This window comes from Scatophagus argus, chromosome 1 (genome assembly GCF_020382885.2).
Source record: "Scatophagus argus isolate fScaArg1 chromosome 1, fScaArg1.pri, whole genome shotgun sequence".
Taxonomy (NCBI): domain Eukaryota; kingdom Metazoa; phylum Chordata; class Actinopteri; family Scatophagidae; genus Scatophagus; species Scatophagus argus.
In genome coordinates this window covers 15,969,060-15,986,302 of record NC_058493.1, presented here as the reverse complement: position 1 = coordinate 15,986,302, position 17,243 = coordinate 15,969,060, and the positions used below count along the sequence as shown (strand labels likewise).

At 41.1% G+C, this 17,243-nt stretch overlaps 1 protein-coding gene across 2 annotated transcripts; it reads right to left on the bottom strand.

Moving 5' to 3' along the window:
* Positions 1–292: 292 nt before the first annotated feature.
* Positions 293–14,308, bottom strand: atxn1l (ataxin 1-like). Of its 2 annotated transcripts, none has more exons than XM_046386701.1 (3): positions 14,082–14,308; positions 10,587–11,770; positions 293–6,729 (listed from the first exon to the last, which is right to left on the bottom strand). In XM_046386701.1, exons 2-3 carry the CDS (start codon positions 11,646–11,648, stop codon positions 5,233–5,235), a joined length of 2,559 nt encoding a protein of 852 aa, XP_046242657.1. In that variant the 5' UTR covers positions 11,649–11,770; positions 14,082–14,308; the 3' UTR covers positions 293–5,232. The 2 variants fall into 2 exon arrangements, with proteins under 2 accessions (XP_046242657.1, XP_046242667.1); XM_046386711.1 differs by lacking the exon at positions 14,082–14,308 and adding an exon at positions 13,724–14,058.
* Between the last annotated feature and the right edge of the window lie 2,935 nt (positions 14,309–17,243).

The window sequence follows — 17,243 nt, the reverse complement described above, 5'->3', positions numbered from 1 at the left end:
CTTCTTTGACAGTGGGAGGCCCACTCTCAAAATGACAAGTGGAGTCATAAGATTTCTGGCATGTGTGTCTGTTTTTTTGATAAGAATTGACTAAATGATTTTGACTAACTTGAACATATAATATATCGGACAGAATCAGTGACCCCCCCGACTCCCCCGCCCTTCAGACTTTCTAAGATCAACATTGCCGGTTATAGTTTTGAACTGCGTTAACATTCTCTAAATTCAAATAAATACAATTAAAGAAATGAAATAAATACACAAATGCAACTGAAGAAACACAGCACACAAGTTGGATAATAGTTTATATTTATATTTGTATATATATTTATATATATATTATATTGTGTTTACTTGACAAACATGATAAATGCAATGTCTCCAAGTTAGCTGTAACAATAAAAATACAATATCTTTGTGTCCTTAAAGTACATAGAATTAAAACAGCAAAACAAAAAAACAAAAACCGCCCTAAGTAGTTCACAGAGAGGTACAAATATACAGTACAAATCTATTTTATTCAAAAACGGTACAAATAAAAAAGCAACAAAATAGAGATATTAATGCTTTGTTAAAGTCAGGTAGGTGTAGGGTATTCTAAGGGAGCACTTTCGGTCGACAACTCTAAGGCTTCTGATAAAGATCAATACATATTGGTACGGCCATACAATATTAAAACTCACAATACAAAGTTCATACAACCTGGATCATACTTGTGAATTGAATGTTACATTTACATCATTGCATATATTTTGCAGATTTAGGCATTTTTTTTAAAAAAAAAAGTTTGCTGTTTTTTTGTTTCATTTTTAGTTACACATCACATAAAAAGCAGTGTCACCGTGTGCCAAAAAAAGTACAATGTCAAATCTGAAAATACACAGACGTCTTTAAAACTTTGAACCGTTCTCCTGATTTAATTCGACATCAACACCAAAACCGTCCTAAATTCACCTTTGCAGTTCACCATTGGAACAAACAACAGGAAGTAGTTCACACAGAGAGTAAAAGTCCCCATTTGCCAACATCACAAAACATAATAAATCATTACTTTACCACCAATGGAAAGCTATCTGATTTATGCAGCCTGTCGGCCTCCATTTATTCAAAGCCACCTTATGTTGTCCAGAGACCGTGGGACAAAGCACAAGACACCAAACACAATCCATTATTTCAAGGGATAAAAAACTAAAGATCGTGTGCAACAACAAAAAGAACTTATGTGTGTGCATTTCTGTCTGTCAGCATGTGTGTGTGTGTGTGTGTGTGTGTGTGTGTGTGTGTGTGTGTGTGTGGAATTAATGCATTGCCCTCCCTTGGTGACACTCTTAACATCGTCTTTTAAAAAGTGCAGATAAGAGCATCCATTTACTTCACTTCCACACAATGAGGAAAAAAAACAACAACAAAAAAACAGGAAGTAAAAGGTAAATATGATGAGCTTTAAGAGTGTATTACAAATGTAACGGAGTAGATAACGAAAAAAAGAAAAGAAAGAAACAAGAAGACTAAGTGGAACCGTGTGGGGGGCCCTAAGAGAATTCACCACCACCCTTTGAGAGATGCAAATTTCTGCTCAAAAGCATGACGTTTCTGATTTGTTCTTGTACGGCCCAAAAAGGGGACACCAAGTCTACCAGAAGCATCGTTCCATTATTTCAATTTCACACATTGTACAAAGCAGAATTTAAGGCATTATCAACAAGCATCATCAAAGCTATCTATACAAAAAACAAAAAAAAAAACCCATCTATCTACAGAAACACACAACTTGTGATCTCTCGATGATTTTGTGTGCTTTACATTGTGAGACTCTTCAATTAACCAACAGGTTTCATTTTACAACACTGTAAATGAGGGCATTTAGTGCAATTACTTACAGCAGACTATCAGTGATGTGAACAAGACTCATTGGACATCTTGGTTGGAGTCGAGCTTTCCTGCTTCAACGTGGCGCACACACACACTGCTCAAAGCACGGGGCAGAAACTAACAGGTTCACAGCAGCACAGGGTGGCCTTGCTGTGAGAGTTAACAGGAGGTAAAGTCACAGGTGGCACTGCTTGCACCATTTAAATCCCATCAAATGCATCTTGACCTAAAATACAAATGGTGAGGTGGCCTGGCAGTCGTGCCTAAAATAACGCGCGACAAACACAAAATTGATAAATTCAAGCGACACAAGTCTCGAGTGATTTCGCCCTCGACAGTGTGGCATTGTAAGAATAAACAATAAATGTTCACCAATCTGTGACTCAGCGGTGTGCTATACATAAGAAGATTGAGACCACTGAGGAAAAATAGAAAGTAAAGAAGTAAAATACTGGTTTGTACTCCTATAAAAAGGTCATTTAAAGCACAAAAAAAAAAAAAGACATCAGCGTAAAATGACTGCATCAGCCAACCTGTCCTGCTGCTTCAGAGAGCTGCACTTAAGACAACGATGGGTACAATACTGAGTTTACTGCATAGAAAACGCCAAGACTACATGAAATGTTTTCAGGTATCATGTATATTGCTTACACCATGGGGGAAAAAAAAAATCTTTGTGTTAAGCATCTCATGAGATGTGTTTTTAACTGCAGTAAAAGTACTTTTTCTGAATCTCCCTTTGCAAAGCATTTTAAAAGGCTAGTTTTAATTTGTTTTTTCCAATCTTACCACAATACCAACTTATCACATATGCACCAAAAAAGTTATTAGTTGTGGAATCTTAACACAGTCCCTTACAGACAGGAGGACTGATTACAGCAACCAGTAACTCTTCACGGGCATGTGAGAGCTGTTATAAGAAAGACTTGAAAAAGACGTGAACCTGCCCTTTAAAGCTGCTCATAATGACAGTACCGGAGAGGCCCAGTTCAGCTCCCTCTGCCTGATTCTTCTCTCGCAGGCCCTCTAACTGCTGACAGAGGGTCAGGTTGTCTACAGCACCTACGGCACCAACACATTAGACACAAAACTGACAATCATGTAACCTGCTGATCCTCCTGTCTGAGCACAACCAATGAATGGAAATGTAACAGGTAATGTATGAAATATTCAAAAGTGATCAAATGTTTTGACTGAAAAACAAACAAACAAACTGTCCGATTTCCACTTTCTAATGGGAATGTCTTGTGTGAGGAATGCCATCTGATTATAAACCACAATGATTTTATGGGTGGTCTAATTGCACTTATTTTCAATTTCATCCGTGTGGATTTTTTTTTTTGAATAAAAATCTGTCAGATGTAGGAAACTGCAGCATTCATTTCGGCTAATTTGTAAACAGTTAAAAATCCAAGTCAGTTATTTTTTTCCTCCTCTTGCTCATCACAAAACCCCAACAACAACACTTCAAACATATTCCCTTCATAAAAAAAAAACATAGCAAAACAAACTAAAAAAACACCCATGGTACTGTGATTCCTATTAACAAAGTCAGTGTGAAGTCAATGAGTGACATTTTCTATGTGCAACACAAGACAATCATCAGATCAACTGGATAAAGTAGGTTCTAGTACAAAAGCAAAAGGACTGTATATGTTCAAACAAAAGACATAAGATAAGTTGATAATGATAACAAACTTGATAAGAGTCAAGCCTTTCTTACAGATGCACTTGAGTAAATCTGCATAAGAGCTAAAAAAAAAGAAAAAAAACAAAACCATCAGTAAAATGGAGAATCAAAGACAAGCGGCTTCGTCTATAATGATTTCTTGAGAAAGTTGTCAAAGGCATGCTTTGCATACTGAAGCGTCAATGAAAATTAACAACAAAATAGTGCATCGCCTTTAAAAGTCAGGGGGTTAAGAGAGGGTCAGATCTCACACCTCACGTTTACAGATATAAAACAGCCCACGACCAGAGGTTCCTGGGGGTGAGCAGTACAGCTGAGTGCTGTGCAAACAACTATTGCTTTAATTTGGTAACTGAGCAAAGAGTAACTTAATTTGAGGACAAAGAGAACACCTCGTCACTTGTCTCACTCGCACACAGGGTCGGCTTCTCTCCAAAGAAAACTACAAGGCCTTTCCACTCTCCCGAGGGTTTTTAGGCTTAAGTGGCCTGCAGCCAGGGATGTGATTGGGTAATCTCTCTGGTTCATTGCCACAGGTGGCTTTGGTGATGACCAGCCAGTGCATCCTCCGTTAATCACAGTCTTGAAAATTGCATTAAAAGTCTTCAGTCTGGTGGGGAAAGCTCTGAGGTCTAGTGAGGAGGAGGAGGAGGGAGGGTGTCGCTCGGGATGGGAAGTGATCCTCTACAAGTGGGTAAAAGTTAAACACTAAGTGATGGATATTCTCACTGATACCGGAATGCGACAGATAGCTGTCATAGAGAACAGATCAGCAAATCTGAGACTTGCATCCCAACACGCGCACACACACACACACACAGATGTTAGGGCCTTCATCCTAAACCAGAGGGCATGATGGTGTGTAATGAAGGCGAGTTATTTCTTGTTTAGAGTGGAAACTGATTGCCGAACAGACGGACTGATTGATTTATCACTATTTTGACAAGCGGGACATGCCAGACTTGACCCGAGGGAAGATCCCATTCTTTGCGGACTGCTGACAAAGGAGGTTTTAGACTCCCGCCGGTGAAAAATAATGTAACATACACTAACACTTAGCATCAACAGTGCCAACATCACCACATGAGCTGCCGATGTCAGCAGCTCCCCTATTTTTTAGGTAAATGCTTTTGAAGGAAACAGGATCTTAGGAATGGAGGAGATAAAAGATCATCGGTTGTGATCTTTTAAATACATCAGAACCTGCAGGGTTGGTAGCTTCACGGAGCTACAAACACATTCTTCATAGTCCACGGTCTTCCAAAGTTTGGTCAAAAAGGAAGCAACAAGTTTTCCGAATGCAATGGAAACCACCAAGCACGGTTATGAGGAAGTGGTGACAAAGACGGGAGGGTGTAAGAGAAATGCAGTGTGTAAGGACTATGAGAGGCATTTCATCAGCTACATACTTTGTACTTCGCTTGTCATGTCTCTGTCAGACCTCAGCTGGCTGGGAAACCACAGGCTCGTATCCTTTGGCTGAGTGACAACCAAACCAACCAGAATTTCCCACCAGATAGACAAAGATCTTGTAATGTTGTACATTTTAGGTGTGCAAAATCTCAAACATTCTGAGGCTACATTCGCACTCTTTATTTTCCTCTTTCTCTCCTTGTCAGACTCAGTCTTACTCATGGCAGTCTCCTCTATAGTTGCTACCAAATGTGATGCTACTTCCCTGCATTAGAGCGACCCTCTATGGACAGCTTGACCTCCTGGGGGATGAAAGAGGGCCTGGAGGTGTGGCTGGAGGTGCTTATTTGTGGGTGTGGCCCTTCGTCTCCCTTCATATTGTATCTTTGGAGGCCAGGGGACGACCAGCGCCTCTGAGAAGCACCTAGCACAGCCTGCATTGCTCCCATCCCTGCCCCTGCAAAAGCAGAGCCCTGTGTGTGCAAGTGGTAACTGCTTTGGCTCCTTGGATGCTCTACTGAGGTCCTGCTTGGTCTGATGGGCAACTCGTTGTGCCCAACAACACCAAAATGTGTGGCTTCCTCCTTATCTACCACATCTTTTTCTCCATCCCTCTGTCTTTCTCTGTGGATGCGGTCTAGCCTGAAATGTGACTGAGGCCGTGACTGCTGAGGGGCAGGAGGCCCCATGAGCTGGTGACCAGGTCCTGATGTCGCACTGGTTTTGCTCAAAGTCCTGGACAGGTTCTGCTGCTGCTGCTGCTGCTGTTGTTGTTGTTGTTGTTGTTGCTGCTGCTGCTGCTGTTGTTGTGAATGATGGTGCTCAGGTTCTTTCTGATGCTGTTGCTGAAGCTGCTGCTGCTGCAGTGCAATGGACACACACACGTCTCCTACTTGCAGATGATGGCATGCCAAGCCGTAGAGCTGGGCTGTGCGTTCAGGGCTGCAGGATGACCAGCCCTGACCAAACACAAAGAATGGGTGCTCTGGGGGCACGTCGATGGTCACTTTGCTCTGCTGTTCGCCCACAGTGAAATAAAGTGACACAAGACCTGGTCTCTGCTGGCTGGCACGGATGTCCACAACCATGCTGGAGTCAATCTTAAGTCCCCCACTCACCTCGGCGCTCCGCACAAAGTCCTGAGTCTGCAGGTCTTCCACACGCTTCAGTTCCCCTGTAGCCAGCTGGATGATGGCCCCCTTCATGAAGTGTGAAGGGTTGCAGGGAGCCGGGGCAGGAGCAAGGCTAGAAGCTAAGGCCTGAGTCACATCTGCAGCAAGCTGGGCAGGAGGCTGCTGGGGAAGCTGATGCTGAGCTGTGGTTGACTCCGCTCTTTCAGGGAGGCACACTCTGGCTGAAGAATCAGAGGCTTTAAAGCTTGGATTAGGGGAGGCCGTGGTGGTAGAGGCATGGCTGGCTGAACCATCATTAGCCTGTCCTGGGTAGTGTTGCTGCGGTGGATGGGGCTGATGCTGCAGGTGATACTCCAGGGGGATAAGAACTGGTTGCCCATTGGCAAGCATGACAGCATGGCCTTGTTGTCCTGTTTGCTGCTGGAGACCAGTCACTCTGGGGTCATTATAACACAAAGGCTGGGCTGTGTACGCAGTCCGGCCAGAAATTACACCTGTGCTCTCTCCGTGGACATCTCTGGCTCTCGGAGGACCCTGAGAGAGGTTCAAGGGAGCAAAGGAAACCTCTTTACGCACTCCACTAGCACCCTGACTTGCCAAACGACCAACCACCTGCTGCACCTGGAAGTTGATTAAAGAAATAAAGTCTTAGTTTAACTTTTGATTTTGCGAAAACACACAGCACAACTGAAAAATGACTTGTGACACATTTTACAACAAAGACATCCAAATATTTTCCCACAGCAGCAAGTAGGAAATACATTGGCAATACATAAATACACTGACACACAACTTTTGATCATCTGTGCCTTAACATTGCTCTTTTCATCAGCATAAAGGGAGATACAACAGAAACCTTTGGGGACTTGCCATTAAGGCAGCCAAATGTAAACAAGGCCATTTACAGCAGGTTTTATTTATTGCAGTAAAAAATGCAGGGCTCTAAAGCATGACCAATTTGGCCGCACGTGCAACCTAATTTCTCAACGGTGCAACTAAAAAAAAAAAATCTGAGGTCGCCCCGGTGCGACCAGCCGTTCAAGGGGAGAAAAAAAAAAGCCCCTGCAACAACATCAGACACATAATATGCCTACAGTCTCGTTACTGCATTAACCATATGTAATATTCTATATTACCATAAAGCTGCAAATAACAGCTTAGGCATTTATTTCCCTAAATGACTCAACAGACACTGAGTTTATTTGGGACAGGTGTCTATATGAGACAGGCGTTTAATTTTTTTAAGGCAAAGTACCCGAGCCACACGGCGCTCCAGTGTCGTTACGTCATTGTCATTTATCAATGGAAACTTGTATCTATAGCCAGATTCACACCGCACAATGCGGGGTTATTATATGCGTGTTATTCACACCAGGTATGTCTGCGGGCGCGGTGCTTGCACAGCGCATCAGCTTTCAGCCCGTTTTTTAAATGCACGCGACCCAATGTAGCCCCGTCGTTTTAAAAGTACTCATAACCCTGTGCAAGTCCTAGAGTCATGGTGTGAGTGGTATCGGAGCTGAACCGGAGTGAGACAGAGCGATCGCTCCATTCTTTGGATAAAAAGCTGCGCCGCGCTCCGACTATATTTCACACGCTCCACTCACATGCTCTGGTCTGGGTGCGGGAGAGTTAGAGAAAATCGGACCCGGCCTTTATTTGAGACCGCCCCCCAAATGTGTTGCTGCCCCAAGCTAATAAAAGAGACAAGCGTCTATTCACCACTCCGCTATTATCTGCACCTTTATTCTGCCTCAAAGAAAAAATTTGCTGCTCTTGGGGTCCAGTGCAGTAACTGGCTGGAGAAAACCATTGCTCTGGATGCTGATGTTGCTCCTGGTAATTTTCTTTTCCACTGTATGCCTCACAGGTAAGACTGGAAGATAAGGTATGACTGACACTCTAAAGTCAATGTGGGTTCTTTTCTTTTATAGAACAGATGTATCTACATTTAAAATTTGACTGTCTTTTCAGATTGGAATTGGCAATGTTGTCAGTACAGAGGGACAATCCAATGGTGGGGCAATTGTATGACCTTCTGCATTTAATTTGAAAGACGTACCATTTCAGAGAAGGCAGCAGCAGCAGTGAAGTGGCTGTCTACAAATTCCAGGTATATGTATGGTTTTCTCCCATTTAAACAGTGAACAGTCTATTTGTACAGATATTTTTAATATCTAACTCACAATCTCTATTTATGGTTTTTGCAACACACAGACAATAACACTCAAAGGAGAGGCATCAAAGCTGGCAGGAGATGATGTTCCTGCCATCAAGCTTAAAAAAGTAATGGATGCAACAACCAAACCCACTGTGAACCATCTGAAAGCAAGTTTCAGTAGCATCCTAGGTAAGTGTAGTCACCTGTCTTATAAACACATGTAGAAGAGAAATATTGTAACTGTTCTTACAATAGGGGAGAGTGCTTCTGAGTCTGACACAACCAACATTGTAAAATCAACATTTTCAATCATGACAGCTGGCCAGAGAACCAAGAGGACTTAGTGGACCATGGTGCTGATGATCTTGCATTTCTCATGGATCACTTCTCAACAATCCTGAAACGGTAGCTGGTGCATTACTATAATATTCAGAATCAGAATTCCTTTATTTATTATTATTTATTCCTTTATTTATTATTTATTATGTGTGCTGGTGGTAGATTACATTACATTTAGCAGATGCTTTTATCCAAAGCGACTTACAAGATTTTTGCTCACGTGAACATTGATTAGCTATGTAATCCACATCATTTTCAGAAATGATGTGAACACTGAGCTTGCAAAAGAGGGGTTTCTAGGCACGAAGCTGTTAATTGCCAGGATGTTCAAAGACAAACCTTACCTCAGCCTATGGGAGCTCATGTTGCCCTACTGCTCAGAGTACAAGGTCAGTTTTTGTTAATGTTCTTCTTAAGATTGTGTCAGTTGTGCTATCTAACACACACTGCTTAAATAAATCTCTTAAATGTATTATTTTATTCCCCCAGAACATCCTGCACCTTGTACACATTATGCTGGTTCTCCCTGTCTCAGCTGCAGTTTGTGAAAGAGGATTCTCTGCACAGAAGAGGATCAAATCTGACATCAGAGCATCCCTTCATTCAGACACAGAGGAAGATCTGATAAGAATCAGTGTAGAGGGGCCAAGTCTGGAGGATTTTGATGCTATAGAAAGTGTGGCAAGCTGGTTTAGTCAAGGCCAAAGATCAAGAAGGCCAAACTACAGGAATTGGCTATCAGAGGGGCATGTGGCTGCAATGGAGGATAGTCCATAAGACACTGAGCCATGAAATCTTCAGTTTGAGATGTTCATGAGATGTTCAGCCCTTAAAACACTTGCACTTTTAATTTAGATTTTCATTTATCTTGAGATGTTTTTACATTTAAATTTCAGCTCACTGGAGCACTTTAAACAACAGCACTTTTTCAGTAAGTTACCTGTCTTGTACAATTCTGCTTCAAATAAAGAACTTTATGTTGAGCAGATTGTTTGTCAATCATTTACAAGTCAATACTGTCTATATAGACAACAATTATCTGCATAAAACTGCAATGTTAAATTCGATGCAGTCGAAAATTTTGGGTGCACCTAAGGAAAAAAAAGGTGCACCAGTGCAAAGAAATCCAAAATAAAATTTGAATCTCCTTAGGTTCCAAGATAGCAAAATAGTCTGCAGATCACAATGGCTTTTATTTGGTATTGTTAGAATTTCTCCACATTTGATTGATTCAAAGAAGTGATTACCTGTCAATGATGCCAAGCGGCAAAATTATTTTGCTTATTAAGGAATCAACATACTTCCTTCCAATAAACCCAATCACTGAAGAAACACTGAGGGTTTCCCTGCAGCATCTCCATGCAACCACAGACAGCCTATCTTTGGCAACTGTCTGACTGTGCGTGATTAACCGATTGCCCACAGGACACAATTAAGGAAAGAAGTAGAGTTTAAAATTAACATCTGCTATTACGTCTTAGAAATACTGAGGTAAGCGAAAGGTCCAGCCAGATCACATGACTACATTTACATGCACACCAAGGGCAAATGATCATATAAAGGCATGATGAGCCTAACACACAACTACAATTTCCAATTGATTCAGATAGTAGCTAAATTTTGTGTTTTTTACCATGCCAGATTATTTCTGTCTATACAAATCTTTTAAAAATATTTTATTCCTTTTTATTCCTACAAAAATATTGTCTTTTGTCATGCTGCCGCTCGACAAGTTGAATATTCTTTGTGTAAGGTAACACTCTTTCCTCATCACCTTTCATTCACATGGGCATGCTTAAGAAAGTAGGCAAAGGGTATATATGAACAACAAATCTGGTTTCTCTGTCCATCTAAAAACACTGTAAATCCTCATTTACCATGGAGAAGCATTTTGCATTTAGACGAATATTTCTATCACCAGTTTACAGTTGGGAATACTCAGATTAACACACATTAGGTGGCTATTAGTGTGTCTCACCTCCAGGTCAGAGTCAGGAGTGCTAGGCTGGCCAGGTGAGCCCCTCCCTTCCAGCCTTCGGTTCAGCAGGCTTCTGTCTTGGCTGTGCTCTTGTGCCGTAGAGCTGGATGCTCCCTGCAGCAGACGTGCATTTTTAGCAATGTAGGCTGAGTCTAGTACAACCTCCCTGGTTCCCTGCTCTTTATCGCTTCCATTCATCTCTGGTTCATGCTCCTGCTGGGCACTGTGGGAATCTCTGGTGGCAGTGGCAGCCCTGGCACCCTGAGCATGGTAGAAGACTGGCATCCCTCGAGAGCTGACATCTGCTGCAGGCAAGACTCCCACAGTACCAAGGTGCTGCTGGGCAGCTTGCTCTGAAGGCAACATCAGCGGGACCCCACTGGATGCTGCAACTTTGGCAAATGTATGAGCAGCCACCTGGGCCTGGGGAGGAGGGGAAACAACACCTTCTTGTATGACAGATGGATAGGGAACAAGGTGGGACACAGTGTGGGGCTGAGGAATGGTGCCTGAGGGAGAAATCAATGATCCCGGGACAAAGCCAGGGGGTAGAGCATAAGGTACCGCTGCATAAGGGGAGCTAACAAACTGGAGTGAGGAGTGAGGGATCTGGGCATAACCAAGAGGAGGATAGGGAAGGCCAGGATGCTGCAAGAGGGGCGAGTGTACAGTGTAGCCTGGAGAGATGTGGCTTAACACTGGATGAAGACTTGTAGGTGAGTAGGTAACAGATGGAAGAGCCACTTTGTAGAGCATACTGTACTGGTCGACGGGCACTGCTGGTATGCCATCAGAATTATCCACTCCATAATGAAGCCCTGGCTGAGTTCGCAGCCACTCTCCAGATGGGGTCCCTCCCTGAGTGTCATTATTTGCTGCAGAGTTCTGGATGGAAACCACTTCATCTCCAATTGCACCAGCAGCACTGCTGCCCCCTCCACTGCCACCTCCTCCTGCAGGCCCAATACCCCCTGTCCCTGGAACTCCACTGCTGTTACTAACTGGGAGGTCCCTCTTCTTAGGAGGCAGGCACTCCTGGTTGCGCTCCTGAGCTGGTTTCATTGCAATCCTTTAATCAAGCAAGTAGCTTTACTGTACTGCACAGGAACTAAAACTTGCAAGCCAGTCAGCCTGCACAGGAACCAGTTTTGAAATCACCTGGCTGACCTTGTCTGCCAGTTCACCTGGAAAGAAAGACACAAAAACAAAAGGATCGATAAGCACAACTTAAATCTTTTCCAAGGTTGCTTGCTGCAACAGTGCTAAAATGGTCATTGAAAATTATGTTATCTTAAACTGAACCTCAGATGGAAAGATTTCAAGACACAGTCGTATGTCGGCATAGAAGCAGAAACTGACAGAGAATGCTGTTACCACGTTTGGTTGTGGCAAAAAAAAACAAACAAACAAAAAAAAAAAACATTAGACAAGTCCAATATAAACACCTGCCTTAGATATAGGATAGGTGTTTTTCAAACCAAGGATACTTATCGTATTGAGTTAGAGTCTTCTTTACACTTGTCACTTTACTGCATGTTTCTCAACTCTGAATTGTTCTGTTTTCTAGCAATCTGGGCTTTTATCATTTATTAGCTGTTTCACATTTCAGTGATGGCTCACATGTTCAAGTGTACGGTTGTGTCAATACTTTTTCAATACCAGGTATTTGATACTAAAACAACATCTGCATTTGCTAGTAGATAATGATGTACTGAAGCTATAAACAGCTTTTAACATTATTGCAAATGTGTTGGTATGTGGTCCTATTTTGCACATCTAGGACAATTTTTTTCTTCTTGCTGGTCAATTCAAGGCTAACCCTTCCTCCTCCACAGAAAGCAGCGGTGGTTGAATGAGCTAGAGAATGAATAAAGAGAGGGAGCAACACTAGCAAGAACAAAGCAGCCAAACAAAGAAATAAAATGTTATTTTTTACTTCTGGTGACATTCTAAGGCAAAAGCAAACATGCCCACAGCTCAGCCCAACTATGCAGTCTAAGGACACACATCATCCTGTCTGCTGTTTGCCTCTCTGCTCTGCATGTGCATGTGTATGTGTGTGTTTGTAGCTTAGCCCTGCCCAGACACACACTTGCAGCTCTTTATACAACCATGACAGGCTCGGAGCAGAGGAGAGAGACACCAATGCAACCTCATGTCTCAACCTCACACTCTGCATGTTGTTATTGGCTGGAATACTGTAAATACTGAAACAATACAGTCAGAGGGAAGGGTTTCAGATAAGTATATTGCCACACATTTCTAGTGGGATCACTTGTGCATGACTATACACAAATTTTTCTTTCTAACCAAAATCCTGCGTAGTATACTTTTAAACATTAAAATCTTTTTTTGTCTGTCACCATCAAATATATTCTGTATCCACTTGACCAATTCTTCTTTGAAGCTGTGCAATGTATTCATATCATATGTTAATCACTGAAATAATCCAATGACTGATTGGATGCACTATTTCATCAAGCAAAAATTCTGAAAATGTTTTGACCAGAATTTACTCAAAAATCAGTCTGTCATATTTAGAGTATCTGCAAACTGAAATCTTTATGCTCTGTGGGTTTGAACAACGCATTGGTGGCAGGGGTTAAATATCTCACCTACATCAGTTCACACCCATGTCGGTCTACAAATACTGCACTCTACAACAAGCAAGAAAAGTACTTTCTGACCACTGACATCCTTAACGTTACGTCTTTGTTTTGTACATAAACAATTCTACTGTAGGATATAAATGAAAAACGTGTTCCAACTGTGACAGTTTCTCTAATTCCAGTTGAGATTTTTTGGGGTTTTTTTTACGACAAAGGTTTTGCTCAAATAAGGATAAACAAACATATTGGTTAATCTCGAGCTAACACGAACTTCCCGGGCGTGGTCCAAAAAACAAAGGTTTACTTATTTAGCATACATTTAACTTGGACCAACTCTATTTTTCTTTTTTCTTTATTTTTTTACAGTCCATAATCCATTTTCGAGTGGGTTCCTGTTTCTCCCAGCGGTTGTCCAAAAAACTCAATAAACCTGCTTCCTGAAAAAAAATCTCTGAACACAACAAGACCGGGAAACAATGCTTTATAAAGTTACACTTTACACCGTTATACTTCAGAGTAACTGCTTACCGTTAGCTAGTGGCTGACTTAGCTAAAGTTAGCTAGCAACTTGGAATCATCTTTTTCCCGTAATCCTAGGAAAGTGACACCATGACACTAGGTACACTAACATTAAATGTAAATGTTAAGTTCAAATGGCAGCTGATATTACCTAGGGCTATTTAGTTATCACTATTATTTATCACTGGGCACCAACCCAAAGGTTCCGGCTAGTTAGCTAACTACAATGCTAACACAGCTACAACTAACTGCTAGCTACATGAACTGACTCCAATCTTGCTCGACTCACATCTGCTCACAACTAACAAGGCAATGCGCAAAATTCTTATCAAACATGTCCCTGCATTGCACGGGTCTGAACACGTACCTTCAATTGTCATCGCGAACAGGATTTTCTTCATAAGAAAAGTTGATGTGCAGAGGGACAATTAAAGAAATCAAGGCTAAGGAGTCGAGCCCATTTCGAAGGCCAGCAGAGGCGCTCACCAATGACGTCACCAAGTTTATTCAATTTCCTGTTTTTTGTTTGCTTGTTTGTTTTTCATGCACAAATGTCTATCACGTACACTAACAAGCAAGTCAGAAAACTACGGTCGTGCTTTATTATTGATTTTTTTTCCAGTATTGTCCTACCTACATTTATCGACGATATAAATGTAATACGCCAACTGTCTTAACAGAAACTCGTGGTTATGTGTTTTTTTTTGGACAGAAAATCTGCAAAAAATAAATCAATCAGTGAACGTCCCTTGGACCATGTAGCGAAATGCTGCGGTAGTCAATGAAACAAAACCAGCGAGAATGCAGGTTTTTCGAATGACTCGAATGTACATTGCGAAATGTTATACAGCAGGGGGAGCTGGAGCCAAAGGGATTTCATGATTTAACAAATGCACCTTTAGCTTAATGAGAACTTACTTGAAAAACTCAAAATAAGCCATTTCTGAAACCCTCCAGCTGTTATCAAGAGTGCGCGTAGTTCAGCTCTATGTACTGTAAATGTTTTAGCGTGACTGTGTTGTATTTGTGGCTCAATTTAATTTGTTCCGACTTTATTAGTAATCTGACACAGGAAATAGGCTGCTTCATAGCCAACTCCAGTCATGAAAAGTCACTCTAGTCACACAAAACCATAGCTGGATTAAGCTGTTAGAGAGCACACACTGACTCCATTTTTTGGATGGAACACCATTAAATAAAACTTAGTGTGAAAACTATATTTTGATTGTTCTTTTGGTGGTGCAAATTTATAAGTACTCAAACGACCAAAAGCCAACTGACATGCAGTAAACACAAGGGTTCTGGGGCTCCTGTGCTCTGTGCCACAGGGAATTTTGTCTATTTAGTAATCTAACTCTGTAAACGCTTTTGACATATAGTTAAAATAATGCAGGTGTTGAAAACAATTGAAAACACCTGGAAAAGTTAGGGTTGTTTCAGGTCCTTTGGGGACCCCAAGCAGAACAGCTAAAGGGCTTTTTTGACAGCAGTAATTTTTATATGTAGATGTGCAATTAATGACATTAACAATCACTGCACCCTCTTTAGTTTGTTGAAGTCCCAGGGCCCTGGTATTGTGCAATGTAGGCTCACTGGCATGGTTTTACTGAGACGCTATAATGTGATGTAACCATTGTTCATGTTATTTGTCACAACCTGCCTAAAACCCAGTGTCTGTTGGCACAGCAAAGCCTGAACCACGTGTGCAGTGACAGCTCCTTCAAGCTCCCTGTTCAGTGTGCTGTATGCCAAAAGATCTGATGATTGTGGTATGAAATCTAATCAGAGGATGTGGTGATTTCTCATGTTCTCAAAAGTGACACTGCTCTTCCATTCTACTTTCTACATTCTACTGAGCAATACATCAATAATTAAGAGCCTTTGCTTTGTGATTTTTTCTTAGATTTGGTTATACAGTTATATATATAGATATATATATATATCTATATATATATTACTATACTATATATTACTATATTCTTATACAACAATAACGATCCTTAACTCCTCTGTACTGTAATATTGAGTATTGACTCTGTGGCTCATCTTAACCATTCATTAACATTAAAAACGTCCCATAACACAGTCTATCTGTAAGGATTCATCTCACATTATAATGTTCATTCAAGTAAGCAAGCTGTTCTTTCCTGGTCTCCTTTTCATACTTTTCTGTCATGTAGTCATATTTCATAATTTTATATTTCATTTGAAAATAGCTGACCTGGTCCCACTTTCAGACATTTGTGTGGTGTATATGCAGGCTCTGATTCAGAACTGTAACGTATGAAGCTGTAAAGATATTTTTGGACACCAGTTACTGAATAAATAAAGGTTGAGGTCTGTGACACCGACACTGTGCACACTGAGCTCCGAGAACCTATCTGAACATATGTTTGAGCCAATGCGCTCCTATAGTGACGTCCCTCTCCCATTTAAGTTTCCAAAATTAGTATCAGTATCGCACATCTCAAAAATAGATAACGGTACTACTATCACTCCTATTTATTTTCAGTACTGTTGCTCTTCACTTAAACATTTATAAAGGGAGAGGGGGATGTTTAAATTTATACACAGAAACACATGCAAACATATGTGTTGGGGCATGCTTTCTATACTGCAATAGATCTTCACCCCCAATAGCAAGTGTTTTATTAGATCAGCATTAAATTGAATTGTTCTATGTCTTACATTGTGCTTCTGGTTATCATCACTGAGAGGCACACACTAAATGTTTTCTTAAGCCTTTTTGAGATCATTTCTCCTGCCTTTCCTTCTAATGGTCATTTTCTCTTCCTCCCCATCCTGAGCTTGCTCCAGGAGAGATCTTAATGTAGAAGACATTTCATTAGTCCTCTTTACTGGAATCTAATATTCAGTATTCCTGACACACAAAATCGCTATTGCTACAATAAGCGCTCGGTACACAGAATTTATGTGTCATCATTATTGATTATAATTGTCACTTGTCAATTCACTACCAGGAATTTTTGTGAATATGTCTACAATTACTCAGTAGATGAGCTGCGACCCAACAGCAATAAACAAAGTGCTGACAGGGTGAATTGGTCACATTGAAACATTAACTCCACCATAGATTATGAAAACAGTTAGACCTACCAGGTGGAGGTAACGACAAGTGGACAAAAGACTGAGGTGCCCTATTTTGAAAATACCTTTGCATCATTATTGATCCTGACCATAAATTAATTAGAAACAGCCAGTGAGGCAACTGCATTATTTACACTCTGTGATATCCATCCTACAAACTAATTATTTTTTCCTACCTGAATTAATTGTCTTTCAACATGGCTCAAAAACCATTAAACTAATGTTGAAAGTACAGTTATTCAGCATGTGAGCTGCGACCCAACAGGAATGAGCTTTGTGTGTGAGGCTTTCGGCATATTTTTATGTCATTGGCAATGTATGTGAGGTGAGTTATATTGTATGAGGTTAATAATCAAAATAAGTGCATTCTTGTCTGAGGTTCGATTTGCTTTCATGAGTGAAACCCAGTGGAAATTAAAGT